General features: G+C 54.8%; 1 protein-coding gene across 2 annotated transcripts in view; it reads right to left on the bottom strand.

Annotated features, from left to right (window-relative positions):
• Window positions 1–16,562, bottom strand: part of NAA15 (N-alpha-acetyltransferase 15, NatA auxiliary subunit) — a 703,732-nt gene that overhangs the window by 505,180 nt on the left and 181,990 nt on the right. For both annotated transcript variants that reach the window (XM_085641522.1, XM_085641523.1), the window contains exon 4: window positions 7,714–7,871. In XM_085641522.1, coding sequence (XP_085497648.1) covers window positions 7,714–7,871 — 158 coding nt within the window. The remainder of the gene's footprint in view (window positions 1–7,713; window positions 7,872–16,562) is intronic.

The following is a 16,562-nucleotide window of genomic DNA, read 5'->3' as shown; positions in this document are numbered from 1 at the left end:
AAATGGTTATTGGATCGGTCATCCGGTCCTATGGGTCGGGATAGCTTAAATGTCCTTACTACATTTACCTGTGTTGTTGCTTTCACTTTTAAAGCTTATGGACCTATTAACGCTATGTGCGGAAAGATTTATATTGATGCTTGTCAAATCTGTTCTTCAAGTAATCAGTCTTATGACAACGAAAGTAAAAAAGATAATATGGTGGAAGGCACAGAAGTGTTGAAATATTTTAAGGAACTGTAGGGCAAATTAAAGAAGTGATGGACTGCTGTCTCCCTTTGCACATGGTCTAGATTCTGTTTGGTACTCCGGCAGTGGATGCAGGGATCAGGAAATAATTCATTTGGTAACAACTGCAGCTAGAACACTTAAGGCTCAGTTATGGTCGAGTTTTTTTCCAAGTAAAATATTAGCTTCGGGGGCGGAGCCAAGATGGCAGAGTGAGCAGTCGCCCTGCTCCGGAGCTCCCGCCGAGGTCGGATCAAGCACCGGCCGTTAGGCCGACTATAGCACCTTAGTTCCTCGAGTGGCACTCCCGGACCCTCAGGAGTGGGGTCCGAGGTGGCGGAGCGAAGTTTGGCGATCTGGAGTGGACGAGGGGGCGAGACGAGAGAGGCAGTGCGGGGAAGCGCTGCGGCAGCGCGGCTGAGGCTGCTCCCAGTGGGGAGACCGGAAGGTGGAGTAGCGGCGAGGGGATCCCTGGCCTCCGGAGTGGTGAACATCCGCACTTATAGGGGGCCGCCGAGACAGAGGCGAGAGTCCCCGGGATCGGTGGAGTGGCGCCGCGACAGAGGGGGAGCCCGCCCGCCATCTTGGACGGCCGGGAGTGGCGCAGGAGCCGGGACGAGAAGAGCGGTGGCTTGCGGCACGAACCGGATCTGGACCTGTTGTGGGATCCCGGCACCCCCCGTTTCCCCCCCCCCCCCCCCGGCGAACATAGCACTGAGGCGACACTGGAGGTGAGGAGCTGCGAGCGGAGGAGCTGCCCGGGGAGGCGAGTCGTGCCGGCAGGTCGGGCCGGGGTTGGCGGTGACGGGGGCTGGCTGCCTGCGCTCTTCCCTGCGGTGGCGGCCCCCGGCCCAGACCCTCGTGTGGATCGTCACCTGGAGGTCGGAGGCTACTGGACGTGAGGCCTGAAGTTCGGGGCCTGGCCCGGGCTGCGGGGGAGCTGCATTACTGGAGGGCTAGCCGGGACCGCCGAGAGCAGTGCCGGAGGATCTGGTGGAGCGGCATATGGTGCGTGGAGAGACGGCTGGGTGGTTGGAGGCCAGCCCCGAGGGGAGAGCAGTGGGGGCCCCACCTCTGGTTCCCCCCCCCCCCTGGAGAGAGTGATCAGAGCGGTGTAGTGGGGTGCTGGTCCCGTGAGGAGTCGGGGACCTCCGGCTCGGTGGCCCGGAGCCGGTGATCAGCCTTGCAGTGAGGGCCGCTGCTGCCGTGCCTGGGTGCAGGTGGGAAGAGTCGGGCCCCGCGCCGGCCAGAGGAGAAGGGCACCACACGTGGGAGGTGAGGCCAGCGAAGGCGGCGGCCGGAATGTGCTGGCAGGCCGAGTGGATGAGGAAGAGCGCTTGGTGAGCACAGGGGAGCTGGAGGTCTTTACTGGCCGCTGGAGGAGTGGGACCCTCTGGTGGAGGCGGCGGTGAGTCTTGGGGCACGAAGTTTCGTCGGAGAGCAGCTCCCCAGCGGAGGGGTGGCAGAGAGGGCCGGGGTCTCCCACGGGACCGCCCGGGGCGCGGAGGGATGTCCACCCAGAGGAAGAGGCAGGACAAAACCATTAAAGACCTGTTTTCCAAGGGTCCGGACAGGAAGATGCCCGCGGCCTCGGATCACGGGGGCTCGGGAGGAGAGGCCCCGGAGGCTGGGGGGTCTGAGCCCATTACTAAGGCTTTTATGGAATCGATGTTCGCCGAGCTCCGGGCGGACATACAATGCTTCAAGCAAGAATTCAAGTCCGAACTTAAAGAGGACCGCCAAGATGTGGACGGCATCGGTGAGAGGGTCGCGGAGCTGGAGGGCAAGAGTGATGAGAGGGATGAGGAACTCGCGACACTGCAGCAGGAGATCTTTCGATTGCACGACCAGCAAGTGGACCTGCAGGGCCACATTGAGGACCTCGAAAACCGTTCCCGTCGCCATAACATCCGGGTTAGGGGGGGTGAAGATGGATGATGCCTCGAAGGATCTCTTTACTTACGTGAGGGAGCTCTTTAATCACATCCTGGAGCGCCCGCTAGACACGGAGTTGGTGATAGATCGGGCCCATAGGGCGGGACCCCCCAGAGCACCGTCTTCCCCCCCCCATCGGACATTCTGGTGTGTGTACAAGATTACCGCACTAAGGAGCTGATAATGCAGAGAGCGAGAAAGATGCACCCCTTGCAGTTTCGTGGCCACAACCCGGTGTTATATCAGGACTTGCCCGCCCTCACGTTGCAGAAGCGGCGTCTTTCGGCCCGTTACGACACATCTTCATCAGAACAACATCCCCTACAGCTGGGGTCACCCCTTTCGACTGGTGTTTCGGAAGGAGGACAAACTCTACCAGTTGCGCTCACTGTCGGAAGCCTGCAAGGTGTTGGGGGTGGACCCCCCAGAGGAGGCGAGCACTGAGGAATCCCCCACAGTGGGGGGAGAGAACACTGGGCCTCGGTGGCGTCAACAGGGGTGTAAGCGTCGGTCCAAGAAGCCGGCGGCGGCAGAGATATCAAGGGGCCGCCTGTCGGCGCTGGAGGCTGTCTCCTCGGACCTTTCTGGTACTTCCAATGGCTGAACTGACTATGCAAGGTATCTGAGTGACTCTGCTTCGTGAATCCGGACCTAGGCGGGAGGGAGGGCTTCCTTCCACTTTTTAGTGGATATTCCCCAATGTCTTATTGCCGTTCATGGACGAATGCTGGACCTTTTGTTCTCAGTTATTATGAGGTTGTGTGTTTTGGGTTCGGGGTTTTTGGGGTGGGGGAGGGGGGGAGGGACGGTGCTCCGCGTCTACCATTCCTTCACGGTGGGAGTGCTCCTTAGTGCCCTTAGGTGCCTGACAGGCTCACACGGCGGAGGCTCCGGCGCTGCAGCACGAGACACCACACAGGGCCAGAGTAGTCCAGGGGTTACACAATATGCCACCCACCACACTTAAGAAATTGACCCTGAATGTTCGGGGTCTTAACAATCCTGTTAAACGAAGGGCCGTTTTATCTTGCTTAGAAAACTCACACGCGGATCTTTGTTTGTTGCAGGAAACCCCATCTACTGGGGCAGGACTGTCATCGGCTTCGATCCCGGACGTTCCCCACTCAATTCTTCTCCTCGGGACCAGCCAAAACAGCGGGGGTGGCTATCCTGGTTGCACAGCGGTTTCAGGGGGGAAGTACTGCACAAGGTAGCGGAGATCAGGGGAAGGTTGCTGATCTACCGCTTTGCTCTTGGGGGTGCGTTGTTCACGATTGGTTCTTTGTATGCTCCGAACGAGGGGGCTGAGCGTTTAAGGGCGGCACTTGGAGGCCACGGCCACACCCGATCGCAATGTCGTCATTGGGGGGGACCTTAATCTGGTTTTTGATAATGCTCAGGACCAATCTAGCCAGCGTTCTCACCAGACCGGGGCAATCTCTAAAGAGGGGCTCCTCTACCTGCAGGAGCTGGGGTTCTGCGATTTATGGCGTAGTATGCATCCGCGGAATAGGGAATATACTTCTTATTCTAACGCGCATAAGACCTACGCCAGACTAGACCATTTCCTAGCATCCCCGTCGGCGAGGGCAATCTCTACGGCAGTGGAGATCAGCACAGCATCTCTGTCGGACCACGCTCCAGTAACCGCGGTTTTCACCGTCCCGCCCATGTCGCGGCCATCTAGGGTTTGGCGTCTACGGGATGCCCTTCTACACCGGGAGGCAGTGATCCAAAAAATAAAGCATCAGATTCGGGATTTCCTCAAACACAATGATAACTCAGACACCACGCCTGCTACGCAGTGGTCGGCGCTGAAGGCGCTACTGCGGGGGGGGAGTTCATCTCCATCTCGGCGGCGGACAATAAGGAGCGGGAGAGCAAACGGAGCGCGCTTACGGGGCATGTTCAGGAATTGGAGCGGATACATCAGCGGACGGTAGCTTCAAGAGTTTGGAGGCAGCTTAAGGCCGCTCGCCAACAGCTCACGGCACTTGATCAAGATAGGGCGGAGTTTGCAGTGCTACGGTTACGACATGCTTAATATGCGGGGGGGGGGGACAAATGCGGCCGCCTGTTGGCCCACAAGCTCCGCGAGACTCGTCAATGACAGGGAGTCATGATGATCGCTCGGGCGGACGGGGTGGAGGCGACAGAGGACGGGGATATTGCAGAAGCATTTCGGGAGTTCTATGAGACTCTATATGCTGAAGCCCCCCTAGCCCGTCGGGACGGAACGGCTTTTTTAGACTCGGTTACACTACCGGCTCTCACTAAAGCGCAAGCAGATCATTTAGATAGAAATATCCAGCTGGAGGAGGTCATATCCGCCATTTCCCGTCTCAAGGTTGGTAAAGCCCCGGGGCCCAACGGCTTCTCGGCCATCATCTGCAAGAAGTTTTGCCCCCAGTTGGCCCCGATCCTCACTCGGCTGTTTAACTCTTTTGCCGCTCAGGGAGCTATTCCCGGCGACCTCCTAGAGGTCTCGATTGCGGTCATCCCAAAACCTGGGAAAGACTGCTCGCGCTGCGGATCTTATCGCCCAATATCCCTCCTTAACGTGGATTTTAAATTATACACCGGGATTCTGGCTGCCCACCTTGGCCCCCAGATGCCACTCCTGGTAGACCCGGACCAGGCGGGCTTTATACCCGAACGCCAAACGGCAGAAAACACGAAACGGATTCTGCATCTCATTGAAAAGGCTACTCGGGTCCCGGGGAAATTTATGATGTTGGCCATTGACGCTGAAAAAGCGTTTGACCGCGTCCACTGGCCATTCCTGGAACAGGTTTTGGAGAGGGCGGGTTTGGGTGCACGATTTCGCACGCACAGTCTCAATTGTTATAGGTCTCCCACCGCGGTCGTCCGAGTGAATGGCTTCACGTCCTCTAGATTCCGCATTGAGAGAGGCACGAGGCAGTGGTGTCCTCTGTACCCCCTCCTTTTTGCCCTCTATATGGAGCCGTTGGCACAGAGGCTGCGACAGGACCCGGGGGTCACGGGGATTCGGTTCGGGGGTTTTGTTCACACGATAAGCTTATACGCGGATGATGTCCTGTTGTCGTTGTCTGATCCTCCGTCTGCTCTCCCGGCAGCCTGGGAGGAGCTGGAGGGGTTTGCTCGAGCGGCCGGGTTTAAGGTGAATGCAGAGAAGTCCGTGGCTTTGGATGTAACGCTATCGAGCTCTACTCGTGCGAGCTTACAGACCTGCCTTCCCATTAGCTGGTCGGTTACTGCAGTCTCATACCTGGGGATCCAATTGGCCCCATCGCCGCCCGCAGTGGTCGACCTAAATTACACGCTACTGCGCGACAGAATCCGTCGTCAGCTTGATAGGTGGCGGCACTGCCCCCTTTCCTGGTTGGGCAGGATCGCAGCTATAAAGATGACCGTCCTTCCGCAGATTCTTTATCTCTTTCGCACTATACCTCTCTGTCCGCCGACGGGATGGCTCAATGCGATGCAATCGGAGTTGTCCCGCTTTATCTGGAAGGGGCGGAGACCGCGTATGCGGCGGGCGTTGACGATGCTGAGCCCGGAGGCGGGGGGCCTTGGGGTTCCGGACTATTTCCAAGCTGCCCAATTGCGATATTTGGTAGAATGGAGTAAATGGGAATCGGAGAAACATTGGCTATTTCAAGACCAGGCTATTGCGGCGCGCCCTCTGCAGGAGATCCCCTTCTTACGCAAACACCATAGACCCCCGAACTTATATGCTTCTTATATCACGCGGGTCCCTCTGGAGGTTTGGGATGCCACCAATATTTTGCACGAGTTGACCACCTTTCCGTCTCCGCTTACCCCGCTGACGGGCAATCCCGACTTCACCCCTGGCCTGGAGGAAGCCACCTTTGCGGGATGGAAGAGGGCAGGTTGCCGGTCCCTTTGCCATGTTTATGGGGGGGGGGGGGGGTACACCCGTTTTCTCAGCTGCAGGAGGACTTTGGGTTGCAGGAGACGGAGAGATTGCGCTATATACAGGTGAGACATTGGGCACTTCAGCCACAAATTCGCTCTGGGGCGGAGCGGCGCCTCTCCTCCTATGAGCGGTGGCTCATTACACGCACAACTGATAAACACCTCATTTCTGATCTCTATAAGCAATTGCAGATCTTATATAAGCACTCCTATAACTCTAGTCGGAATAGATGGGACCGAGAACTGGGGAGAACATTGAGCCATAAGGAGCGGGAGGATATATATTACAGGGCGAGACACTCTGCATACCACATGGGGCTCACGGAGACTCTCACTAAGATAGTGACGTACTGGTATTACACCCCGGAGCGCTTGCATCAGATGGACCGGGCACGGGAGGCACGATGCTGGAGGGGCTGTGGAGTGGTGGGCAGTCTCACCCATGTCTTGTGGGAATGTACCCAGCTCAGATCTTACTGGCAGCAAGTGTTAGATGAAATCGACAGGCATTTTGAGACCGATACCACGCTTCCCGGCATATGTGCTTCTTGGCCTGCCCAATTCCTTGACTTACCCGTTGCGGTCCCGTAGGGGCCGGCTGATGGCCATTGCACTAGGGTCCGCTATCCAAAACATTCTCAGTCACTGGGGTACTCCTCAGGGGCCGACTTTTACGGGGTGGTTGTATCGTCTATGGTACGTCTTGGGTATGGAAAAACTAGCGCTGACCATGAAGGGGGAAGGGGAGAAATTTGGTGAGTTGTGGCGGCCTTTCCTGTCGATCTTGGCCGCTGAATTTAGGGAAGTCACTTGCCCCAGATATCTGAGATTGCTGCGCATTGCGGAACCCCCAGAAGAAGGAGGGCCCTAGCAGCGCAACGAGGGGTTGGGATCAACGCGGAGCACGGGGGGGGGGGGATGCGGAAGGGTGAGCGTTTACTTTTTTGGGGGGGGGGGGATATGTTTTTGTTATGTTGGAATTATGTAAGAAGCGGGGTCACAGCAAAGTATTGAGCAGCTCCTGTACATGATGCTCACGTGAGAAATGTGGTTGACCGGCCCGGTAGGGGTTTGTTCTTTAGCCTGTATGAGAGCTGTTACATGCATATACTTATATTGAAAATGCAATAAAAACATTTAAACCATAAAATATTAGCTTCAAGTCTGAGAACAAAACAAACTACAGAATCTAATGTAGCGGGTTAGCACCACATTTTTTAAGTTCCTAAAGAATTGTGGAGCCCTCCTTATTAAATATTCCAGATTCTCAAACCAACAGCAAAAGTCAGGTACTTTAAAATCCTTGTTCTGCTAGCACAAAAGAGATCTAAATCGTGATAAGGGAATCAGAAATGGTGGTAAAAAGACTTCCTTAAGAAGACTTTTCTTTGGAACAGCAAAATGGAAAGGGACAACCAGTTGCGGACTCTGTTGAGGAGTCCACTTTAGATGGTACTAAAGTATGGATTTTGGATGGTGATTATTATTGTGCAGGTGTATTTGTTGATCTTTTCTTAAACTGAAAATTCTAATGAAATAGGGGCTGAGGGGTAATTCAACATTTCTCAATTTAAACGTCTTATTTTCCCATAATAATTCAAGACAAATAGCTGACCATGCATTACTTACCCGATAACCCTCAAGATCCCTCATCTGAATTTGTAATAGAGAGAGATCCCTTAGAATTTGAAGATTGTCTTTATCCCACTTCAGTGCATTCCTGTAACATTTGATTGCCTCGTCATACTTCTTATCAGACCTCTGAAGAAGGCCAAAGACATGCCAACCTGTTATACTTGTTAAGGGAACAATATAGACGTGAAAACAACAAATATTTGCAATTTAAGAAAGACCTTAGCACAGAAGCTCAGCAAAAACAGTAGTAGAGTATGTTTCCATGTGGTCAGCCTTACAACAGTTCATGGAAACTTTAGACAATATATGCGCGAAATTAATACACACATGCCAATCACATTCCATCCCATTGTCACTTGATTGTCAACTTAAGATATTATAAACACAGATTTTCATAAGTTGTATGGGGGGAGTCGCCCATGACTGGCAGTATCTTTTGTACTTTTCTTTCTCACTGTGGTGCCAGATCCAGAAGACTAATGCACTCCCTAATGGGTAACTAAGTTGTTACTTCTAGGTACTTTCCTCTCAGGCTTGAGAGGACTAGCAGTTGAGGCTTTCTCCAGGAGAAAAAGAAGTTATAAACTCAAATTTAGTTTGACACAGTAAATCAATGAATAATCATTATTTTAGGACAATAAAATTACTAGAAAAAAATATAAAATTCGGTTATAAAGAGAAAAACAGAAGATGACGCATCTTCTGCAGCCAACCTACAACCCCAAACATTATGACAGAAATCTAGCACTTGTAGCTAAAAATCTATCTGCATTGTGTCTACGGCCAATGCCATCTTACAGGGTAGGTTTTCGAAGAAAGGCAAGGGATACAGATGTGAACATACTGGACCCAACGTTGATCCTTGTATACCATTCAGGTATCAAGCAGTGGTACCTTCCCGGTTGGTCGAGCTCCTCTTCGTGAGGTTTGGGAGTTGCTGGTAAATCGAAGGCACTCTTTTCCTCTTCGACATGCTTGGTTCTGAAAGGTCTGGTAGAAATCCTGTATTCCTTTAGTGCGCCGTCGAACTCCTTTTTGCTTTGTAAGAGCTTTGCCATTTCCGCCTCCAACCTCCTCTTCTTTTCCACCTCGAGGGCCTTTCGACGACTTGTGTCAGATGCTCTCTTTCTTGTTGTAGCAGTTTCTGCCTCCAAAGGCTTGGTGTTTTCCTTTGAGGCCGCTTGGCCCGGGTCGGTCTTCGTCTATTTCGATAATCGCCCTCGTCAGTATCCCTGGTATGAGATCCGTGGGACTCCTTTGGTCGCGGCAGACCCTTGGTCGTAGTTTTCTTTGATGCCTGGGCTGCCTAGCATGGTTTTTTCTCATGGCCCTTGGTATCCAAAGGGTTTTTATTACCTTTCCGGTCTCTTTTTGACGCCGTCCTTTGCCTTCTTTGTCGCATGTTTGTTCTCAGTGTCCCCCTCAAGGATTTCGACATCTGAGCCTCTGTGTGCTGGATGTGCATCCCCAACATGTTCATCTTCGTCGCTGGAGAGGCCCAAGTCTTTCAGCGATACCTGTTGCTTCTAGCTGATAAACATTGCTGCGTTATGTTCCTCTTTCTACTTTCGACAGGCCTTGAGAGTCAAACAACTACGGTGCAGGCCTTGAAGGCCTTGTTCCCATATTTCCTTTGTAGGCAGAGGTTACGGACAATGTGCGGGTCGCTTTGTGCAAACTTGTGATGGCAGTTTGGGTAAAACTTAAAGGGGGTATTTTCCATGACCCCATACCTTGCCTCATTCTCAGTCCACGTGCTAGTGTGATGTTCCAATGGGATTCCCCCATCAGGTTTCGTGACAAAGTTTCCCTTCCTTTGCCGGTATTTTACTGTTCTTCGTTCATTTTTTTTCCCCCAAAAAAATCCAAACTTTTCAGGAATCTTCTCCAAAACTTTGGCGCTTCATCCTTTGCTTCAAGACAAAACGGTGGTAAAAAATCTGAAGATGGCTACCACGGACAGGAACTTCCGGGGCGCTGTCTGACGTCACACAAGGGACAGACCTAGCACCAAATGGTGGTCGACGATAACCTCAAAAAAACAAAAACGGAGGGAGGAGCCTAGCGCGCATCCAAGATGGTCGCGTGAGCACAGGGCTCCCCGGACCCTTTCTGCTCCTCGGAATAAATCCTGAGACTATCCTGAGTTGGTGTATGGAATCTGAGAGAAGAAGACCAGCTGACTATATATCTCTTTCCAAAATTCTAATCGGACCTGGGAATCCTGAGTTATCGTCGCCGGAACTTTTGGGACCCACCCGACGGAGGAGGCCGGGGTGGAGGTGACCCGTGGGGCCGGGCTGCAATTGAACAACAGCGGCCTCAGCGCGGTGCCAGTCACCGATTCAGCACTTTCGGTTTCGATTTTGGCCTTCAGGAGATCAGCTGGCGTGCGTGCTCAAGGTGGCGGGGTGCCTCTTGGGCCTCTGCCCGAGGTTTGCTTCCATCTGCTACGGACGGGTCTGACGCCTCCGACCCCTACACCGACAGTTTGTGATCCTTTCTCTGGCACCCGTGCACCCCTTGATCGGAGGTCCCAGTGAGTGACGGCGCTCACATGGCGGGCAAAGGGGGACCGGAGGGGCGCAAGACCAAGGCCTCACTACGCGGGGGAGCGGTCCAGAGCAACAACATGGACCGCTATACCCAGGGCAGGGGGTCCCCTGGCGCTGCTGGCCTCTCCCCGGATGCTGCGGGGGGAGGCACGACCGTCGCTGCGGAACCTTCCCTACAGGACATTATGGGCGCCATCGAGGGCATCAGGGAAACTATCGCGACGCAATATGAGGCCCTGGCCCGTAAGATCGACACTGTCGCGATCGACGTCACCCTGATTCGGGCCGACCTCTCTAAAACCAACGAGAAGGTCCAGGCCCTTGATACACGGACCTCCACCTTGGGTGCGGAGGTGTCGGATCTGCGGGCCGCGCTTGGGGACATTAGAGTGGTCAACGACCACATGGCCCGGCGGCTTGAGGACTTCGAGGGACGGGCCCGACGCAACAATATCCGTATCATTGGGGTACCGGAGTCCTCCGACAGCCGCCCGGTGGACCTCGTGGTCGAGGAACTTATCCTGCAGCAGCTGTCCCCGGTTGGCCTAAGTAAATTCTTCGCTGTGGAGCGGGCCCATCGGGTTCCTGGCGGCCGGCCGCGGCCGGGGGCCCCCCCGAGGCCTATCGTGGCTAAACTGTTCCACTACAGGGACCGCGATGCTATTCTGCAGGCTTCACGGACCCGTGGCCCGGTCCGCTACGAGAACTCGATCGTCAACTTTTACCCGGACTTCACGCAACTGGTCCAGAAACAGCGGATGGGATTCCAGGGGGTGAAGCGCCGTCTCCGCGAGCTAGGCCTGAAGTATTCGATGCTCTACCCGGCGAAACTTCGAGTGGAGCATGGAGAGCGGACAGTCTTTTTTGACACTCCTGTGGCCGCAAGTGACTGGCTGGACTCGCTGCCGGACGGGGGTGGCCGGCCCGGGCCCTCTGGGGGCACCGCAGGTGACGGGTCCCCTTAGACTGACCTTTGGTCCTTGCTTTTGCGTTTTTGCACTGTACAGTTGGGTCTTACTTCTTTTGCATACTGTGTTTTACCAGGACTGTGAGGGGTGCGGGCGGGTTCGGGTCCCTTTCCTCCTCCGGGGTCTTTTTGTAGAATGGGGTTAGCGGGGCGACAGGCACACTGCAAGTTGGGGGGGGTCTTAGGCCCGCAGGGGTGCAGGGTGGGGGGCGGTGGACTTGGGGTGGGGTTGGGGGGGAAGAGGGGTTGTTTAGTTGTGTGTTTTTTGTTTACAGGGCGAGGAATTGATTTTTATCCATATTTGGGAGCGGTGCTGCGGGCTGGGGGCTTCTTGCTCTATTGGAGGGGATGGGGGGAGACGGGTTGAGGCTTATGTCGTGGAACGTCAATGGGTTGGGGGACCGTATTAAGCGGGGTGTTGTACTGCAATATTTGCGCCGTTTGACTCCTGATGTGGTGTTTCTCCAGGAGACCCATTTGGTCGGCAATGTCTGCCATGCGATGCACAGAGGGGGATACCGCCTCGTAGCCCATTCTGGTTTCACAACTGGCTCCAGGGGGGTGGGCATTCTCCTGCGAACCTCCCTTCCGGTGGAGATCACGAGGATAGTCTCGGATGACAGAGGGCGCTATGTGTGTCTGATTGGGAGGTGGGAGGGGCAGCCCCTTACCCTGGTTTCAGTCTACGTCCCCCCGGGCCTCCAGAACTCCACCTTTGCTGATTTGGGTCGAATGCTGCTTGACCTCCCGGACGGCCTCCTGCTCATGGGCGGGGACTTTAATTCTGTGGTTTCGGGTGAACTGGATCGTCACCCACCGAGGACCCTCCCCGCTGCCCAGTCATGGCTGGGTGGGATGTTGGAGACCTTCGGCTTGGTGGATAGTTGGAGACTACTGCATCCGACCCAGTGCCAGTTCACTTTTCATTCGGGGGCGCATGGGAGTCTCTCCAGGTTAGACTACTTCCTTATGCCAGCGGCGCAGACTGGTCGGATTCGAGAGGTCAGACACCTGGCGCGTGGTATCTCCGACCATTCTCCGCTGTGGCTTCTCTTTGACACCGGGCCGCGGTCCGCAGGGCGGATAGCTCCCATTAACCCCTGGTACCTGCGGGACCCTGTGACCCGTGACAGCCTGGTTAAGGCCATGGACCAATACTTCAGTGAAAACGAGGGGTCGGTGTCGTCTGCGTTGTCCCTTTGGGAAGCCTTTAAAACTGTTATACGCGGACACGCCCTCGCCCAGATAGTGGTGGCCAAGAAGGTTAGGAGCGAGGCGGTGGTGAAGCTGGAGACTGACGTCTCGGGGCTGGAGTCGGCCTTGGAGGCGAATATTACTCCGGACGGGCTACATGCCCTTAGCCTGAAACAGTTCGAATATAGGTCCCTGGTCACTGACGCGGCCCAAACTATGTATAGGGAGCAGCAGGGCCGATTGTATGACGCGGGGGACAAGGCGGGAAAGTTGATTGCGTGGCTGGACAAAAAGGAGAGAGTGAATCGCGTGGTCCCCGAGTTGCGTGCTGCGGATGGTGGGTGTGTGACTGAACCGGATGAGATTGTGGAATGCTTCGCTGACCACCTCCGGGCGGTGTACTCCCCGGTGACTGACAGGGACGAAGATGACTCTCGCCTCCTATTGAGAGATATTGCTCTGCCCGGCCTGTCCGTTGAGGACCGGGAGCGGCTGGACGCCCCCTTATCGTCGGATGAAATAGCGACCGCGATTCGTTCCCTTCGCTCGGGCAAGGCTATGGGTCCTAACGGTCTGCCCATTGAACTATACAAATTGCGTCCTGATAAGCTTGCGCCCTTCCTCGGCCGCATGTTCCGCGACTCTCTTGCGGCGGGTTCCCTTCCGGCCGACCAGCGCCTGGCCACTATAGTCGTTCTCCCCAAGGAGGGCAAGCCGCGTGACCGCTGTACCTCTTACCGGCCTATTTCACTGCTCAATGCAGAGCCTAAAATCCTGGCGAAAGTCCTGGCCAATCGATTGTTGAGTGTCGTGTGCGACCTTATTCATCCGGACCAATGCGGCTTCATCCCGCACCGCAACACCGCTCTTAACTTGCGGCGTCTGCACGGGGTCCTCGCCAGGGCGGAGCTCCTCACCGAGCCGGCCGTGCTGGTCTCTTTGGATGCCACGATGGCATTTGACACTATTGAGTGGCCATTCCTCTGGGCCGTCTTGGATAAATTCGGCTTTGGGGAGGGATTTATTGGCTGGGTGAGGCTCCTTTACACGGGACCCATGGCTCAAGTGGTGGTGAATGGGCGGGTCTCTCGGCCCTTTGCCCTCGGCAGGGGCACGAGGCAGGGGTGCCCGTTGTCCCCGTTGCTTTTTGCTCTCGCCCTGGAGCCACTCGCTGCCTGGCTCCGTTGGGAGCCCTCGCTTAGAGGGATCCGGTGGGGCCCGGGCTTTGAAGATCGGGTCTCGCTGTATGCGGACGACATTCTCCTGTACCTCACCTCACCGCGGCAGTCACTCAACGTCCTCTTTGACGTTCTGACCTCCTTTGGGAACAATTCGGGTCTCACGATCAATTGGTCTAAATCCTGCGTTTATCCCATCGCTGGTGGTCCTCCTCTCCTGCCGCCTCGGCTCCCGATTCAAATATCTCTGAGCGGCTTTAAGTACCTGGGGATATACGTTTCGCTGGACCCGGTGGCTCGCTACGAGCAGAATCTTCTGCGTCCACTTCGGCGGCTGCGGGAGGACACGGCCCGGTGGTGCAGGCTGCCCCTGTCCCCGCTGGGTCGGGCCGCGCTGTTTAAAATGATGTCCCTTCCCAGGTTCCTCTATGCACTCCAGAACTCCTTTGACGTTATCCCAGTGGCCTACTTTCGGGAGGTGGAGAGCCTGCAGAGGAGACTGGTGTGGAACGGCCGGGCGCGTATTGCTCTTGCCAAGCTCACTCTCCCCTGGTATGACGGGGGCATCGCGCTTCCTGACATTCGCAGGTACTATTGGGCCTCGCAGCTATCTGCCATTAACCACGCCACGTATGCGCCCGGCTTGAATCCGGCGTATGAGATGGACAAGTTCCTGCTTCCCGGCGGGAACTACAACAGGGCACTTTATTCCCGCCTGGCTGACCGGACCCTTACGGGTCCTACTAAGATTGCTGTGCGGACCTGGAGGGCTGCCACTGCGGCCATGGGCTGGAGTGAGCGAATGACATGTGCTACTCCCTTGTTTGCCTCCGACCGCCTGGGCAGCTTGTGGACCACCAAGGGGTTTGACCAGTGGGACACGATTGGTATCAGCAAAGTGGGAGACCTGTGGCACAAGGGCGCGGTCAAGACTTTCGCGGTGCTCCAGGCCGAATACGAGCTGACCGACAGGGAGTTCTTCCGCTACGCCCAGGTTCGACACGCCCTGCTCTCGGTCTTCGGGGAGGGGACCAAGATCCCTGTTTCCTCGCCCCTCGAGGACCGCGTACTTGACGGACATGTCCCTGATAGTACTATTTCTTTAATTTATAAAAAATTGATCAATCACCGGGCGGATCTCCTGGTGCGCCTTCGGGGGGCTTGGACTGGGGATGGGGTCGAATTGGACGACGAAGACTGGCAGTCTGCACTGTCGTCCCCCAAGGAGGTTGCCATTCCGGCTCGTCTCCGGTTGGTACAGCTCAAGATTCTCCACCGGGTGTATGTTACGGGTCCGCGCTTGGTCGCGATGGGATTTTCCGACGACGGGCTCTGTAAACGAGGCTGCGGGCTCAGCGCCACCTTTCTTCATATCCTTTGGGAGTGTCGCGAGGTGGCGGACTATTGGCGCCGGGTCCACACGGTTATGGGACAGGTCACCGGGGTTGTACTGCTGCCGGAGGTGCGTCGCTGTGTCCTGAATGTGTGGGAGCCCAATGACTACAACGCGGCTCAGACTCGGTGGGCGGCCCTAGGGAACATGATTGCCAAGAGGGATATAGCGCAACTTTGGGGCGCTCAACGGCCGCCCACCGTGTCAGTATGGAAGGAGAATATGGACTGGTGTATGTTTCGGGAGAAGACAGTGTATGTGGCCCGTGGCAAGCCGGGGGCATGGGGTAGAATTTGGGGCCAATGGAATGCGTATCGCGGAGGCATCTGTACGCCCCCCCTGGTAGACACTGATATCGCCATGTCCCCCTGACCCTCGACGGTTCCTGGCGCTTTTTGTAACAACTACATAGGGACGTTCATCCTCCTTGACCCCCCTTTCCCCCCCCCCCTCCGTCCCCGGCCTCCCGGTACTCCTCTCTTTAGCGGATTGCTCAAATGTTCTGACTGGAGTTTCCCGGGGGGAGCCTGAACCGCACTGGTATCCCTCGTAACTCGCCTTTTGTTTTTATTGTTTTTCTTTTGTTTCTGTTACTGTTGGACTGACGCTTGCTGTTCTTCGAGAACTATCTTGAGCCACTGCGGGGCAGTGCCCTGGGGACGGTTTGCAACTTTGATATGTGTGTATTTCCTTATGTACCTAGCGGCCGGCCCGGGTGGTTGTAGGCCCATACTTGTGACCGAATTGTTGCTCAATAAAAACTTTTTCAAAACAAAAAAAAAAAAAAAAAAAAAAAAAAAAAACAAACGACAACAATCACGGACCCAACCACTAGATGGCAAAACAGCATGTGAATCCAGAAAAGGATTCATGCTGCAAAACAAAAGGTTTCATACCGAAAATTTGAACCCACAAGCCCACTATCTAACAACTAGGACACCATTGATCAAAATCTTTCTTGTGCTCTCTGTGTTCATGTGGTTTATGTTGATAGGACAAAGTCCGAGTTTTAAGTCAATGTGCCTCAACTACCATTTAAGGACCCATTAGATTGCTCTCATTTCAATTATGGCCCGATTGGAATAGTGAGCCAATATCCATTAAGTTGGTCCTAGAGGATTAGTCTCCAAAACTACACGTTAGCCATGGGAATTAGGACATCCATGCAGGTTCTGCCCTAAACTGGGTCTTTAGCAACAGATGAAGACCACAACTTTATCTGCCAACCGCATGGGCTAGAAATATAGCGCAGAGGATTCCAATGTCACCTTCACAGAGCATAAACACCACACAGAGGTGTGAAATTCGACTGCCTCCTACTACTCTTGCCTTGACCACCAGAAGAGTATGCTATCTCTCCGGCAGTCAAGGTAAGATTACAGAGTCAACTAGAGTTCTGCGACATCCGACTGCCTGAATTCTCGCGCATTTGCTTTCAATTGGTAGCAAAGGTAATATCTTCCTCAAAGTTTCAAGGAGTAAAAAGCAAAAGGCAGACACTTTATTAATTTGAGATTTAAGTAATAGGGAACTTCTGAGAACACCTAGGCGCCAGA

The sequence above is a fragment of the Triturus cristatus genome, chromosome 2_2 (genome assembly GCF_964204655.1).
Source record: "Triturus cristatus chromosome 2_2, aTriCri1.1, whole genome shotgun sequence".
Lineage (NCBI taxonomy): Eukaryota > Metazoa > Chordata > Amphibia > Caudata > Salamandridae > Triturus > Triturus cristatus.
The sequence above is the reverse complement of the archived record's forward strand: the minus strand, read 5'-3'. Positions and strand labels throughout refer to the sequence as shown.